Below are 14932 nucleotides of genomic sequence, written 5' to 3' on the forward strand. Positions count from 1 at the left end.
ATATCGTAAACTATAAGAAAACTAGAAATAAGTTTGCAATAAGTTTCCAGTGTTTGGGGATATTCAAAGTTTAAATGGATAGTTCGGCCAAAAATGATATTAAACCCATGATTTACTCACCCCCAAGCTGTCCGAGATGCATATGTCCATAGTTTTTCAGACAAACACATTTTCAGATATTTTAGAAAATGTTTTAGATCTTTCAGTTAATTAAATGTGAAGTTACGGGGTCCACATACTTCAAGTCCAAAAAATTTGCATCCATCCTTCACAAAATAAATCCTAACAGCTCCAGGATGATAAAAAATGTCTTCTAAGGGTAATCCACGCAGTGTTGTTGTAGAAATATCCATATTTAAAACTTTATAAACGAAAATAACTACATTCCGGTAGCGCCGCCATCTTGGACTCATCTGTATTCAAGAGAGAGTATCAGCATAGTGTACGCACTTTTTTTAGTGACGTATGACAAATTTCGGAGGGCGGGGGCATAGAGCAGCAGCAGAGAAAGCTCTGTATGCTGCGTAAAGCTCTCATCTTGAATACGGACGCAACTAAGATGGCGGCATTACCGGAAGCGAGTTATTTTCATTTATAAAGTTTTAAATATGGATATTTCTACAACACCACCGCGTGGATTACCGTCAGAAGACCTTTTTTATCATCCTGGAGCCGTTTGAATTTATTTTGTGAAGGATGGATGCACATTTTTTGTGTACTTGAAGGACGTGGACCCCGTAACTTTTAACTGAAAGATCCTAAACATTTTCTAAAATATCTGAAAATGTGTTTGTCTGAAAAACTGAGGACATATGCATCTTGGACAGCTTGGGGGTGAGTAAATCATGGGTTTAATATCATTTTTGGCCGAACTATCCCTTTAATGAAATTGGTATTGAGCAGTGGTTGGTGAATGCTCTTCCGAGGGGCGCAAATTCAAAATTGTTCGGAGTGTTATGTTTTGCTCGTGTTTTCAAAATATGTGTTTGTTGCGTCATGTGAACCATATGCATCACGTGTTTTGTCAAAATAAGTGCCTGCTACACACGCTTTAAAACTGTTTATGATAAAAGAGACGCTCACGTTCACAAAATATACACAAGACATTCCCTTAACAGTAAACTCTGATTATGCATGAGATTATACGATTATCTGACAAACGCGAGCGCCTTTTTTATCATAACTCTTTTAGTGTCTGCAGCCAGCCCTTATTTTGACAAAATACATGATGCACATCACTCGACGCACCGAACACATATTTTGAAATGACGAAACACACACACGAAGGGCTACATACACGTTGTGACGAACTTCGCATCGTGCGCCCTCGAAAAAAGAAGTTACCGGCCGCCCGCCACTGGTATTGGGTATCATTCCTTACATGGAAAAATACTTTGGTATTTAGTGAACTGTAGTCAAATCTATGTATACTATAGTATTTTTAACCTTGCCGAAGTAAATGTAAAGTATTTTTTATCAAGTTTACTAGTTTATCAATTCACTATAGATTAAGGTGACCAGACGTCCCCGTTTTCCGGGGACAGTCCCGTTTTTTGGTGTTCTGTCCCCGACTGAAGCTGTCCCCGGAAATGTCCCTGTTTTACGGCATGTCCAAAACAACCAGCAAATACACTGAAAACCCCGATCAACATAGCGTTTGTAGTACCATACCGGAGCAATCATGTAATTATTTTCACCAGTAGAGGGGGCCGCAAGCTACCTATTACTTGCGCACACCATTGATTTAGTGATGAAGAATTTACTATGAGACACATGAGACACATTATCATCAATAGACCTTTCTCACAGTAACCGGAAATACGTAATCGTCGTGTAAGCGGAGTTCCTGTCAAGCGTCAACACCCTAGAAAAACATAAACCCGGGCAAGTTTAAAATGGATCAAAGAGTCTACAAAACTTCGTTAACGGATTTGCCAAATATTACATTTACGATTAATGGAGGAAAACTTTTTCCATGAAGAATTTGTCCATAAATTTCTAGGTAAGTAGAGAGCGAGTCTAACTGTTACTGAACTGTTAACTAAAAAGACACATTATAAGTCTCGCCGGATAGCCTGAATCCACTTCTGTATAACTTCACCATCAACAGGGAATTGATGGAACAGATACGGCTTTTTACATTGCCTTGACTGCGGAGGAAGTAGATTTCCGCGACGATTGCGTATTTCCGGTTATAAATACGGAAGTTGTGAGAAAGGTCTATCAAGTTATCATAACATATGAAAACAGTTATGGGGGCTTAAGATACTAACCCAGATAGCAAAAAATATCCGCATGGCTTCTATATGCCGCCAGCCCCAAGCTGTCGGCTATAGGTGCGTCCCGCTGGCGGGGATGAAACTTTTGCCGCTGAATACGTCACTCTCATTTGTTGCGAGATGCCGCCAGCATGCAGCCGGCGGACCGACTGCTTAATTTATGCAAAAGCGGCTGCTGCGGCGGTCCGCCGTCAGACCTGTTTGCGATTACGCCCTTATGACGCTTACTGCCGCCAGAGCACCGCCGGTGGTCCGCCGACTCATTGCTATATTTTGCTATCTGGGTAACTACTTATGTTAAATTAAAATAATAAACCAATGACGAACTGATCACAGTATGTTACGGAGCATTTGTTTTGTGTAGGCTAAATATGTTTACATTTTACACTATTCCTTCTGTTCTTCACGTTTACAATGTTATGAAATCAGATGAAGTAGTACCTTAGAAGTCATTTTTGATGGGGTATGTCTCTTTTGTAAAAAACGGGAAAAAATAGATTTTTAGGATACAGAAATTGTTCAATTAATTGAATTAGAAACACTGCAAAAATGACTTTCTTATTAGTAATTTTCTCTTGTTTTCAGTACAAATATAAAAAAATTCTTAAGTCAAGATGCATTTTCTTGATGTGCTTAAAACAAGCAAAAAATATCTACCACTACTTAATTCATTTTTTTTTTTTTTTTGCATGTTTTAAGCACAAATTCACTTACATTTATTTTTTTTGTCTTAAAGCTAGATTTTTCTTAGGGGATTTTGCTTATCAAGAAAATGCATTTTTTAAAGTTTTTTTTTTATATATATTTGTACTGAAAATAAGACAAAAATGCAATTAAGTAAGAAGTCCTTTTTTTGCAGTGAACCCACAACAATAAAAAGAAGAAAACTTTCCAAAAACATTTTGTCCCCGTTTTTTCATTCATGGATAACAACAAATGAGATTTTAATGATATTTTGACCATTTAACTAGGAAATGTCCCCGGTTTTCATTTAAATAATCTGGTCACCTTACTATAGATACAACTACAGAATACTACAGTATTAACAAAGTAGTACTTCTTATAATATACTACAGTAAACAACAACCGCATGGTTGTAAATAAAGAAAGCATAACCGGTTACCAAGCCTGCAGTATTTTATGTGGGTATTTCCTGAAAACGATTTTGCAACATGAAACTACTAAACGTTTACCATGCAATTTCAACAGAACTACTTTTAAAATTGTGTACTATAGCCTACATAAAATATGTATATTTGCATTGATTTTTACGAATTGATTCATATTTACCATCCACAAACAAAGCTTAAACACAAACGATTCATTTTCCGCTTTTTTTTAGAGGACTCTTATCACATAAAGGCAGCTACAATAACACTTCCGGCTTCTGTTCCAGCGCGTCAGCTTTACCAAGCGTAGCACCGAAAACCTTTAAACATTTGACAGTTAATTATAGTATTTAGACTTTGTGTCATACTTTGTTTTTATATACCTAGTGTTGTTTTAGTGTTCAATTATGTCATCGCTCATTGGCACAGTTGACGAGGAGTGCAACGGAAAAGATACAGGGGTATAACCATAAGTAACGTGTTATTCTCGTGTCCTGTTTTGCAATGCAACAAAGTCCCTTAAGCGCTCTCATTGTCATCGAATAAGCTTTTAAAATTCCTTCTTGTCGAAACAAAACCACTAAAGATGTAATTAACATGATATGTGCGGGTTAAAGTAAGGTGTTTAGACGTGCAGTAACAGATATTTTGTTATTGTGTTTTGAGGATCAGGATCCACGCGTGCTCATCCCACAACTCTGCAGACTTTTTTATGAACTGGGATGGGTGACTGGCACAGGGGGAGGAATAAGCCTGCGGCATGGGTTAGTCCTTTATTACAAATCATTAAATCGTGTTCTGCAACACTTATTTGATCTGTGCTAAAAAATATATTGAAACATCTTAAGAAATGTAATCATTTCTTTCCTCAGTGATCACATTTATATAGCCCCCTCTGGTGTTCAGAAGGAAAGAATACAAGTAAGACTTTTGTTGTTAATAGACCACAATCAAGTGTGTTGTAGAGAACTGACTGTCATTAATAACACCAATTCTGCTCCTCTTTGTAGCCGGAAGACTTATTTGTGTGTGACATAGATGAGAAGGACATCAGCTGTCCACCTCCGCATAAGAAGTTTAAGAAAAGCCAATGCACACCCCTCTTCATGAATGCCTACACAATGAGAGGTACACATTCACACACGGTGTTGTTTCTGTTTTGTAGTCTATTTAAAATAAACTGTCATCTCTTTCACAGGAGCTAAAGCAGTTATTCATACACACTCAAAGGCTGCTGTCATGGCAACACTTATGTTTCCTGGCAAGGAATTTCGCATCACACATCAGGAAATGATCAAGGGGATTCGAAAGGGAAACTCGGGCACAAACTACAGGTAAGACTTCCTGCTGGGAATTGTGTTTTTTTTTTACATGCAATTGATACCACTTTTGACATTTCACATTGCTTTTAACTATTCTTGTCAAATAAAGTATTGAATCCCAAAAGCATTATTTTTATAGTCAGACAAATTATTAAAAACGTCTCTTTTACATTACTGTATATATTCTTTCATTCAGGTATGATGACACTTTAGTTGTTCCTATTATTGAGAACACACCTGAGGAGAAAGACCTAAAAGAGCGCATGGCACGAGCCATGGAGATGTACCCAGACTCCTGCGCTGTCCTTGTCCGCAGACACGGGGTCTACGTTTGGGGAGAGACCTGGGAGAAAGCAAAAACCATGTGAGTTGGAAAAGTGAAATGCACACATCATAGCTATGTTTTGTGTGTAAATACATGATTTACATTGCAGTATGTATTATTTTTCAGGTGTGAATGTTATGACTACCTGTTTGACATAGCAATTAAAATGAAACAATGTGGCCTGGACCCTTCAGCTCTTCCCACTGAAGCTGAAGGCATTGTTTGACACATAAATCACTTCAGACAACAAAATCAGAAAGCACTGTTTTACCAAATATGATTGTGTAACATAAGTTTCCAGTACAAACAACCACATCTGGACACAGACCTATCAATCAACATGCATACAGCGCTGCTATGTGCAGATAATGTGCAAGGGACAATGTTCGGTTATCATGTGTTATCTACTTTTTTTTTAAGGGCTTAGGGCAGGGGTAGGCAAGTTCGGTCCTAGAGAGCCGCAGTCCTGCATAGTTTAGCCTAAGCACTGATAATCTAACCTGATGTCTAAATCCTAAAGACATTGATTAGCTTGTTCAGGTGTTTTTGATTAGGGTTGGAACTAAACTCTGCAGGACTGCGGCTCTGTAGGACCGAACTTGCCTACACCCGGCTTAGGGCATCATATTTTTTGAAAATGTGGGATTAAGTGTGTGATTAAGTAAACATTTGCATTGGAATGAAATTTGTTTAAGAGCTTTACAACTATACAATATATTTTTTTCAATTTTAAACAATGTCAGTAACTTGGTAATATGACACGTTCTCATGAAACCACCTGGAATTGCTAACATGCCAGTCGACAGCATTTAAATATAAATTCTGAAGGTATATCATTATAGACCAAGGTCTTGGCTGTTCAGCAATTTACCGGTGCAACCTCCCCTGTTTGTATTTTTTTCATAAAATAGGTTTTTTCCAGTTATTACTCAACGTGTACTTTAAGCCTAAATAGAAAAAGTAATGATTTTTTTGTTTAATAAACATATTTTTGTATTAATAGAGACTATTTATTTAATAACTCAACAGCACTGAAGAAACATATTGTAAGCATTTTCATTTTAAACAAATAAAACTCCGCCTGGCGGTGGTGACAATAATCTGACGGTGGTGACATTGGCCTCATTAGTCCAAAATGTATACCACTCAAGTCAATGGCTTCTTGCTTAAACTTTATGTAAATATTTGGTCCAAAAAATAACAATCCTGAGCACTGTGATGAACAAATATCAAATCATGACTTCCGAAAATACATAAAACCTGACAGAAAAGACAGAAAACCTGACGGTGGTGACAAAAACCTAATATAGATAAAAAAAAAAGTAGATGAGTTGTTCACATTAGCCATCATGTTTCCCCTCTGTTGCTAGCTACTTCAGACCTCTTCTTAAAAATACTACATTCATTTCATAATCTAATCTAATTTAATTTTTTTTACAAAGATGACTGTGTTGACATGTCATGGTTGTCACAGTAGCAGTGTCCAAAAATATGAAGAAGTTTAAGAGAAAATAGCAAACATACAGAGGAGCTTGAGTGATCTTGAAGCATGCAGTAGAGCTGAAGGTTTGAAAATGGGGTCCTCAGGAATGCAGTTGACCCTGTAGTTGTCTGATTTTATTGCTTTTTATAAATATCTGACGGTGGTGACGAATATGTGGGACACATTTTGAGCAATCACAAAATAATAGTAAATATTGTTCAAAACTCACTGTTTGTAGTTTTTAATACATATTACAATGTACTCTTTCATGTGGTAAATATATTATTTAATTCAATTATTACTTTTGGCTTTTTTAATCTAGTTGAAATGATTGTCTCTTAACCGAGGACAGCTGATTTTGTAGGCAATGGGCCAGCATATAATCATTAAATTAATAAAAAAATAAAAATAAACCTATAAAAGAACCTTGCATATGTGCAAAGGACCGCCTGTTATAACATTGATTCTTTTTCTTCATGAAAATTTTATTCATTTCCAACAGAATTAGCACTTTTCTCAGTGGGACATGTTTTTGCCAAAGTTTCAAGAATCAGTGTTAAAATTTTTTTTTTTTTTTTTAAAGTGAGTTATTTCCCTTACAATAAATATGTCATAGTCAACATGGCAAGTCAACACGCATACCATGAGCCTTTTTGCAGACCACCATGCAGTTACGCTCTAAAACATGCAAACATTAAACATTGCTAAACATTTCCAGATATCATACACTAGTCCTTGCACGATTGTATTATTTCACTACCTGTATACCTACACATAAAACATTACACAATACCCTACACATTACCCATTTTTAAGACTCAAACCCCACAGACAATTCTTGCCAGGAGGTGGCAGTATTGTCCCAGCTACTTTTTATTACAATGAAAGAATTCTTGGACAAGGGCCTGATGCAAATAAAACATTAAAGATTACTCATTCATTCACTAAGAGCATATTTAAAAACATACATGACAATTTAATATTATACAATGCATTCTGTGTTAGTGTAGGGACCTAAAGAATTGCTCTCTTCTATATGAGGGAGCTAATGCAACCATATTTTTACAGCCTTGCATTTTCAACCACGCTTCTACCCATCCATTTGCATGAACATTATTCTCAAAGGTCCTTTAAAACACAAGCTGTCTGTGCCTGCTCAAGACCAGTTAGGTCTGAACATAGCTTTGGTGATACAAGACGCCTGAGTTCCTCCATATGCTGCAGCTGCAGTTAACAGCTCTGAAGGAGTGCTGGTTGCTATTAAGCACGTTTGATCAGTCACATATGAGCTTTATCAGTGCAATCAAAATGTGATCACAATTGATGAACTTTCCTTGCAGTACTACAGCAGACTGGCACTGATCTGATTGAGACTTAACAGTGAAAAAGTGAAAGAATATTAATGTCCTGTAGACCCATAGGATACAATATGAGTTCGTAAAATCTTATCGCAGTTCTCATGAAAAAAATATTAAAATGACTGCTACATTTATGTTGTTCTAAGTCTGCATTAATTTTTTTTTTATGATAAACACAAAAGAAGATATTTTGATAAATGATAGCAACCACACAGCTGATTGTAACCATTGACTTCCATAGTAGGAAAAACAAATATGATGGAATTCAATGGGTCCTGTCAACTTGTGTGCTTACTGCAATTTATCAATATATCTTCATCCTTTATCACAATACTTTCATAATATTTGTTTTCCTATAGAAGTCAATGGTTGTAATCAGTTTTGTGCTTATCAAAATATCGCTGGTTACGTATGTAACCGTGGTTCTATGAATAGTGGAAGACCGCCAGAGGCGGAACAAAGTGGAATATCATGCGCTCGCGCATTGGCTACGAGAACTTATTGATTGGCTGTCATCCCGTGACCTCATGACGCCCAAATATATATTCTATCAACGCGTCATGATCTGTCTCAATGGTCATTCTCGCAATTCCGAGTGACCGAGAACTCTGGCGGTCTTCCACTATTCATAGAACCACGGTTACATACGTAACCAGCGTTCTATTTCATACCTCCAGACCGCCAGAGGCGGAACAAAGTGGAAGACTTATACCACCAAGTCACGAGGAATAAATAATAAAGACAGTAGACAAAATCTGAACACAATCTTTATTAACACAAGTGCAATACACAAAGGCAATCCACTACACCGCACCAGGCAGCACTGCTGCAGAAACAGGTGGAAGTGGAACCACATTCAGTTTGTAAAACCTGGAAAACGTACTGGCCGACGACCAAGTGGCCGCTGAACAGATGTCAGCAAGAGAAATCCCCTTCAAAAAAGCCCAGGAGGCCGCCACACCGCGCGTCGAATGGCATCTCACAGACACAGGTGCAGACACACCAGCAGAACCATAAGCCGCTCTGATGGCATCAGAAACCCAATGTGCCAGCCTCTGTTTAGACAGAGCCGCGCCCCTGCGGCAAGCCCCAAAACGGACGAACAACTGATCCGTCGTCCGCCACTGAGCCGTCACTGAAACATAACGATGTAAGGCACGCACCGGACACAAAACCCGACGGGACTCGTCCGTAGGCTGAAAAGCAGCCAAAACCAAGGGTTGGTTAACAAACTGAGGTGACAAAACCTTGGGCAAGAAAGCAGGGTTGGGCCACAGGGTAACCCGGTCGAGTTCAGGACCCCATCTCAGACAATGATCACTCACAGAGAGGGCATGGAGCTCACTGACCCTCTTTGCAGAAACAATGGCCAGTAGAAACGCAGTCTTCATGGAGAGCCATTTAATGTCCGCCTGTTCCAGAGGTTCAAACGGCGGGGCACACAGACCCGTCAAGACCACATTCAAAGCCCAAGGTGCATAGTCCGCTCGCACACGTGGGCACAACCGTTGTGCGCCCTGGAGAAAAGCCACCACCAACTTAAGGGAGCCCACAGAAATGCCATCCAGTGGGGCCCTGTAGGCCGAAAGTGCAGCAACATAAACTTTCAGTGTAGCCGGTGAACGACTGTCGTCCAAGAGTTGTTGCAAGAAATCGAGTATGGCCGTGACGGGACAACCAAAGGGGTCAAGCGCACGCTCAGCACACCAGGCAACAAAAAGTGCCCAGCGGTTGCTGTACATTGTCCTAGTGGACTGAGCCCGGGCGTTCATAACAGTGATTTTAACTCTCTCCGAACAGTCCAGGACGTCCTGGTACCCCCCAGCGGCCATACCCAAAGTTTCAGTCGCTCTGGGCAAGGGTGCCATAGGGATCCCCCCATCTGGGACAGTAGGTCCCTCCGGGGAGGCAGCGGGCAGGCTGGCCCTGTCGTAAGTGACAGAAGAAGGTGGAACCACGGCATGCTCGGCCATCGGGGGGCTATCAACAACAGCCGGTGACTCCGCTCTCGAACCCGGTTGAGCACTGCCCATAGTAAGGCCGTCGGTGGAAAGGCATAGAGAAGCAGGTCCGGCCATTCGTGGGCTAGGGCATCCCCGCCCAGAGAACCCGTCTCGTAACGTTCGGCGAACCATAGCGGACAGTGCGTCGTCTCCCGTGAGGCGAATAGATCCACTGCCGCCATGCCGTAAACGTCCCAAATCTTCAACACAACTTCCTTGTGAAGTTGCCAGTTCGTCGGCCTCGGGCCCCCTCGAGATAGGCAATCTGCCGCAGAGTTCAGGTGACCGGGAACATGGATCGCCCTCAGGGAGAGAAAGCGCGACTCCGCCCAAGTCAGGAGCGTCCGTGTTAGGTGGAAAGACGGAAGAGACCTCGTGCCCCCCTGGTGGTTTATGTGGAACACAACCGAGGTGTTGTCTGTCCGGATCAGGACATGTTTCCCCACCAACACCGACTCGAAATGTCTGAGTGTCAGGACAAGCGCTTGTAGCTCCAGAACATTGATATGGCATCCTGTCCAGTGAGGGTCCCACAGACCACTCACTCCTCGATGCTGCCAGACGCCTCCCCAACCCGACAGGGAGGCATCCGTGGTGACCACCTCCCTGCGCGACGGGGGTGGACCCATTGGTACCCCCGAAAGCAGAAAGTCGTCCTGATGCCATTGGGCGAGGGAAGAGCTGCATTCTTCCGATATCCGTACGAGGGCCCGTCTGTTGCGAACTGCTGACAGACGTAGCGCGATCAACCATTGTTGAAAAGGTCGCAGATGGAGGAGGCCGAGACGAACCACCGAAGTAGCAGCCGTAAGTAGCCCTGCCAGTTTCAGCAAGCGGATATAAGGAAGTCTTCGTCCTAGCCGGACTGCCGATAAAGCCCGGCGAATGACCTCCTTCCTGGGCTCGGTAAGAGTAGCGCGCATCGACCGAGAGTCCAGGCACATGCCCAGGAAGTACACCGACTGGGTGGGAATGAGGTGGCTTTTCTCCCAATTGACCTTGAGGCCAAGTGCGGCTATGTGCTGAAGCAAGCGGTTGGCGTCTGAAGCAGCCTGTTCTGACGTGGCTGCGCACAAGAGCCAGTCGTCCAGGTATGGTAGGACGAAAACACCGTCCTGTAGAAGGGGCTCCAGGGCCACCTGGACACATCTTGTAAACACCCGGGGGGCCAGAGAGAGTCCGAATGGCAGGACCTTGAACTGGTACGCCCTGCCCTGAACTCTGAATCTCAGGAACTGCCTGTGCTCCACCGCAATGGGCACATGAAAATAAGCGTCTTGTAAGTCTATGGTGACGAACCACACACCTGGCATCACAGCACGAATAACGTCTGCCGTGCGTAACATTCGGAACGGTAAGCGCTTTAGGAACCGGTTTAAGCGCCTCAGATCCAGGATGGGTCGGAACCCCCCATCCTTTTTTGGAACCAGAAAATAATGGGAGTAGAAACCCCCCGAACACACTTGAGGGTCCACCTCCTCTATAGCGTCCTTCAGCAGCAATTTTTGAACTTCTGCTGTGAGGGCGAGACTCTGCCGTTTGTCTTTTATCACAGTATGGCAAAGGCGGTTGTGAGTTGGAGGTCGACGACGAAACTGCAGCCTGTAGCCATCCTTGAGCGTCCCGAGGAGCCAGCCGTTGGATGTAATGTCCGCCCAACATTGCAGCTGGGCTGCAGTGAATCCCATCGCCGCCGACCCCCGCCAATCAGCGGCGTCTGTCCGCTGGCCCTGTGCCCTTGGGGGGGGCGCTGGTATGGTGGTTGCCCCGCCTGCAATGAACGCGGGCGTGCTCCCACAGCATTTCGATGAAGCGGGGGGGCAGACCTGGCCTGCCGGCTGCGGGAGAAACGGTTAAACGTCCCTGAGGGCGTGCGTTGCGGCGTAGGGGTCTGTCGAGGTGGGCGTAAGGTTGCCGGCGGTTCCCGAAACGACGTGCGGCGCTCCACATGATGTGAGCGAGACTCAGTCACACGAACCCGCCTTTCCAAAGCCTCCTGCGCAGCCGGCCCAAACAGATGTCCTGGTATCAGAGGTAGCTGACGCAGGTTGTTGCGGCAAACTTCCGGCAGGGGTGATTGTGCCAGCCAAACCTGCCGCCTCGCGTGTACGAGGAGACCCAGGGCCCTCCCACAGTCGCTCGCGATGGCACCGAGGGCTTGCAGTGAGGCGTCCAGCATTCCAGCCGTCGATTCCTCATGGCCGGAAAAATCTGACGAAGAGTGTAACGCCAGTAATAGGTGACCCATGGAGTTGCCCACACGGCCCAGCCGAGCCACTGTGTTATACACCCTAACCAGGGCATCATCAGTACGCCTACACTCCTTATTAGGGCAGCGCACATCCTGTCGTAAGGCCTCGTCGGGTGAGACTATAAGAGACGCCACGCAGGGTTCCAATGTTGGCATAGCGCCGAGTCCCACGGCGTCTGGGGCGGACATGTCAGCTAACATACGTGAAACCCGGTCTGGTCGAAAAGACAGGGCCGACTGAAAAGCCGCCGAAACCACGTCGGCGAAATCTTTACAGTGAGGGAGACGTACCTCTTTAGCCCCGGGCACTGACCGACAAAGCAGATTAGCCGGTCCTGTGGACGCTGACGGTAAATCCAGCTCCAGTTTCGCGAGAGCCCTCTTCAGGGTGTCGCGTAATGACAGTGCCGTAGAGGATGCCTCGCTCCCCGTCCGAGGCTCGCTGCCGCACACCGAGGGTAGCGGGGAAGACCCGGCTGGGGCAAGCGTTCCATCATCCAAAGGCTGGCCAGAAGCCTCGCTGAACAGGGAGTCCGTGGCTGCTACCGATACGACGTCACTCACCTCTGTGTCAGACGTAAACGGGTGCTGATCAAAGGCGGGAAGTGAAACGTCACCCGTCGTTGGCTCCGCGCGAGCCTCCGCAGTCGCTGGAGCGGTAGCATTGGCTAACAAGGTCTGTAGTTGCTGAACCGTAGCCGATAGCTCGTCCATGCGCTTAGCCAGTGCGGAAGAGGTCTTCCGTTTAGGCTTAGGTTGCCCGCCGTCATCGCCGTGAACATGTTTACGTTTAGACCCGCTCGAACGCACGCTAGCGGGTAGAGCCCCCGACGTGAGTGAACACACGCTCGCCAGGCGTTGTTGACGCAGCTCGACCGGCATGATACTACACTCCGGGCAAGGGTTAGATAAAGCCTCTTTGAGATGTTCCATACCCAAACACGGTGGGCAAAGATCATGTCCATCCAACATGTCCATCCCGGAAAGGCATCGCGAACAGTAAGCCGTATGCTCCATAATGTCAGATCCGTAACGGAGAAAAAAACGCCGGCTGACAGCACGGGCGTAAACGAAAAGCAGACCGATACTACAGCGGGTAAGCGTGGTAGCCTCGAACGAGGGAGCCCAAAGCCGTGGGTACTCGTAGCGAGGGTAAGCGGCGCACCGAGCGAGGGGACCCTGGTAAACCAATAGGTACTCGCCGGTGAAGGTTACAATATCTGCAGCGCTGACGTACCTGTCCGAAGCTTAATAGTGTGGTATTCCGTCGAAGACACCAGCGAGGGAACCCTGGAAACCAATAGGTACTCGTAGGTGGTGTAAATATCCAATGTAGAAAAACCGTAGAGTCCAATGAAAGCAAAAACCAATCTGAGTAGTCTAATACAGCTAATGGGGAGCGAGTCGCTAAGCCCAGTAAAAGCTGCGCAAACAGACTAAAGTTCTTCGCCAAGCGAGAATGAAAAAGAGACAGATCATGACGCGTTGATAGAATATATATTTGGGCGTCATGAGGTCACGGGATGACAGCCAATCAATAAGTTCTCGTAGCCAATGCGCGAGCGCATGATATTCCACTTTGTTCCGCCTCTGGCGGTCTGGAGGTATGAAATAGAACTTTTGTATTCATCAGAAACAATGAAAATGAATCACAAAATGTAAATCTGTCTATCAGTGTCTAAGCATATGAATTAAATGCGTTGTTCACCCACACATGAAATTTCTTTCATCAGTTAATGACCCTTTCTTTACTCTGTTGAACAGAAAAAAAGATATTTTATAAATGATGGTAAGCACACAGTTGATGGTACTTAATGCCTTTCATAGTATTTGTTTACAATGGTAGTCAATGGGGACCGTCAACTGCAGAGGTTTGGTTAGACATTTTCATTGTCAGTCATTTCATATTTTAACGATAATAATAAAAAGCTTTTGTTTTCATGAACTTAAAAGACAGCATATATTAATTTGTGAAGGCAACAGAGGAACATAGACCGTGCGTCACTTTACATGTTAAAAATCACATGAAGCAGATGTGTAATAAAAGCATCAAGCCAGATTAATGCAGCAGACTCTATTGTCATTATATTTTGTGTTTCCACCTTGGACAGATGACTTCTCGTTGCAATTTTTAATTTTTCTGGAGATTAATCTCCTGCTCTTTATCACACTGGAGTGTGTTTCAAGGGTTAACTGTATTTCATCTGTATTTCATTTCATTTGATTTATTAACACAGTTTAAGAGTTGGATTCCTCATGCTAAACACAGGCAAAGTGTCAAAAAAAGCAGTTGGATGTGTGACAGAGTATTTCTGTGTTCAACAGAAACTGAAAGAAACTCAAACAGGTGTAGAACAACATGAGCTTGAGTAAATGATGACAGAATTTTCATTTTGGGTGAACTGTTCTGTTGGGGTGGTTGGCATATTTAAGAGTTTTTATTTCTTTACTTTTATATTTGTTCTGCTATCTAAGTAATCCAAAGACAAATACATTCAAATCCAGCCTAAATTAAGATTTGATGCTTGAACGTGCATGGTGGTTTCAGACTATAGAGATGAGGGGAAATGTTTCCACTTGTTGAAAACAGCAAGGAAGTATTGTAGGCAATCAGGGGGTCAAGCATGATTTGCTGTTTTTGTGTGTAGCTCCCACTGAGTACCATCTATGAAGATGTATGAATCTCTCTCTCTCTCTCTCTCTCTCTCTCTCTCTCTCTCTCTCTCTCTCTCTCTCTCTCTCTCTCTCTCTCTCTCTCTCTCTCTCAGGGAAAATTGCACTGGTGAATGGATCCAAGCAGGA

The 14932-nt window shown here is 43.6% G+C and overlaps 1 protein-coding gene across 2 annotated transcripts; it reads left to right on the forward strand.

Moving 5' to 3' along the window:
* Positions 1–3639: 3639 nt before the first annotated feature.
* apip (APAF1 interacting protein) lies at positions 3640–6035 on the forward strand. 2 transcript variants are annotated; one of them, XM_065289204.2, is made up of 7 exons: positions 3640–3849; positions 4061–4152; positions 4261–4309; positions 4399–4516; positions 4587–4722; positions 4907–5074; positions 5162–6035. In XM_065289204.2, the coding sequence occupies exons 1-7, from the start codon at positions 3796–3798 to the stop codon at positions 5259–5261; spliced, it is 717 nt and encodes a 238-aa protein (XP_065145276.1). In that variant the 5' UTR covers positions 3640–3795; the 3' UTR covers positions 5262–6035. The 2 variants fall into 2 exon arrangements, with proteins under 2 accessions (XP_065145276.1, XP_065145275.1); XM_065289203.2 differs by having other exon boundaries at positions 3641–3849; positions 4055–4152.
* Positions 6036–14932: the final 8897 nt, after the last annotated feature.

The sequence above is a fragment of the Paramisgurnus dabryanus genome, chromosome 2, assembly GCF_030506205.2.
Source record: "Paramisgurnus dabryanus chromosome 2, PD_genome_1.1, whole genome shotgun sequence".
In the NCBI taxonomy this organism is placed as follows: domain Eukaryota; kingdom Metazoa; phylum Chordata; class Actinopteri; order Cypriniformes; family Cobitidae; genus Paramisgurnus; species Paramisgurnus dabryanus.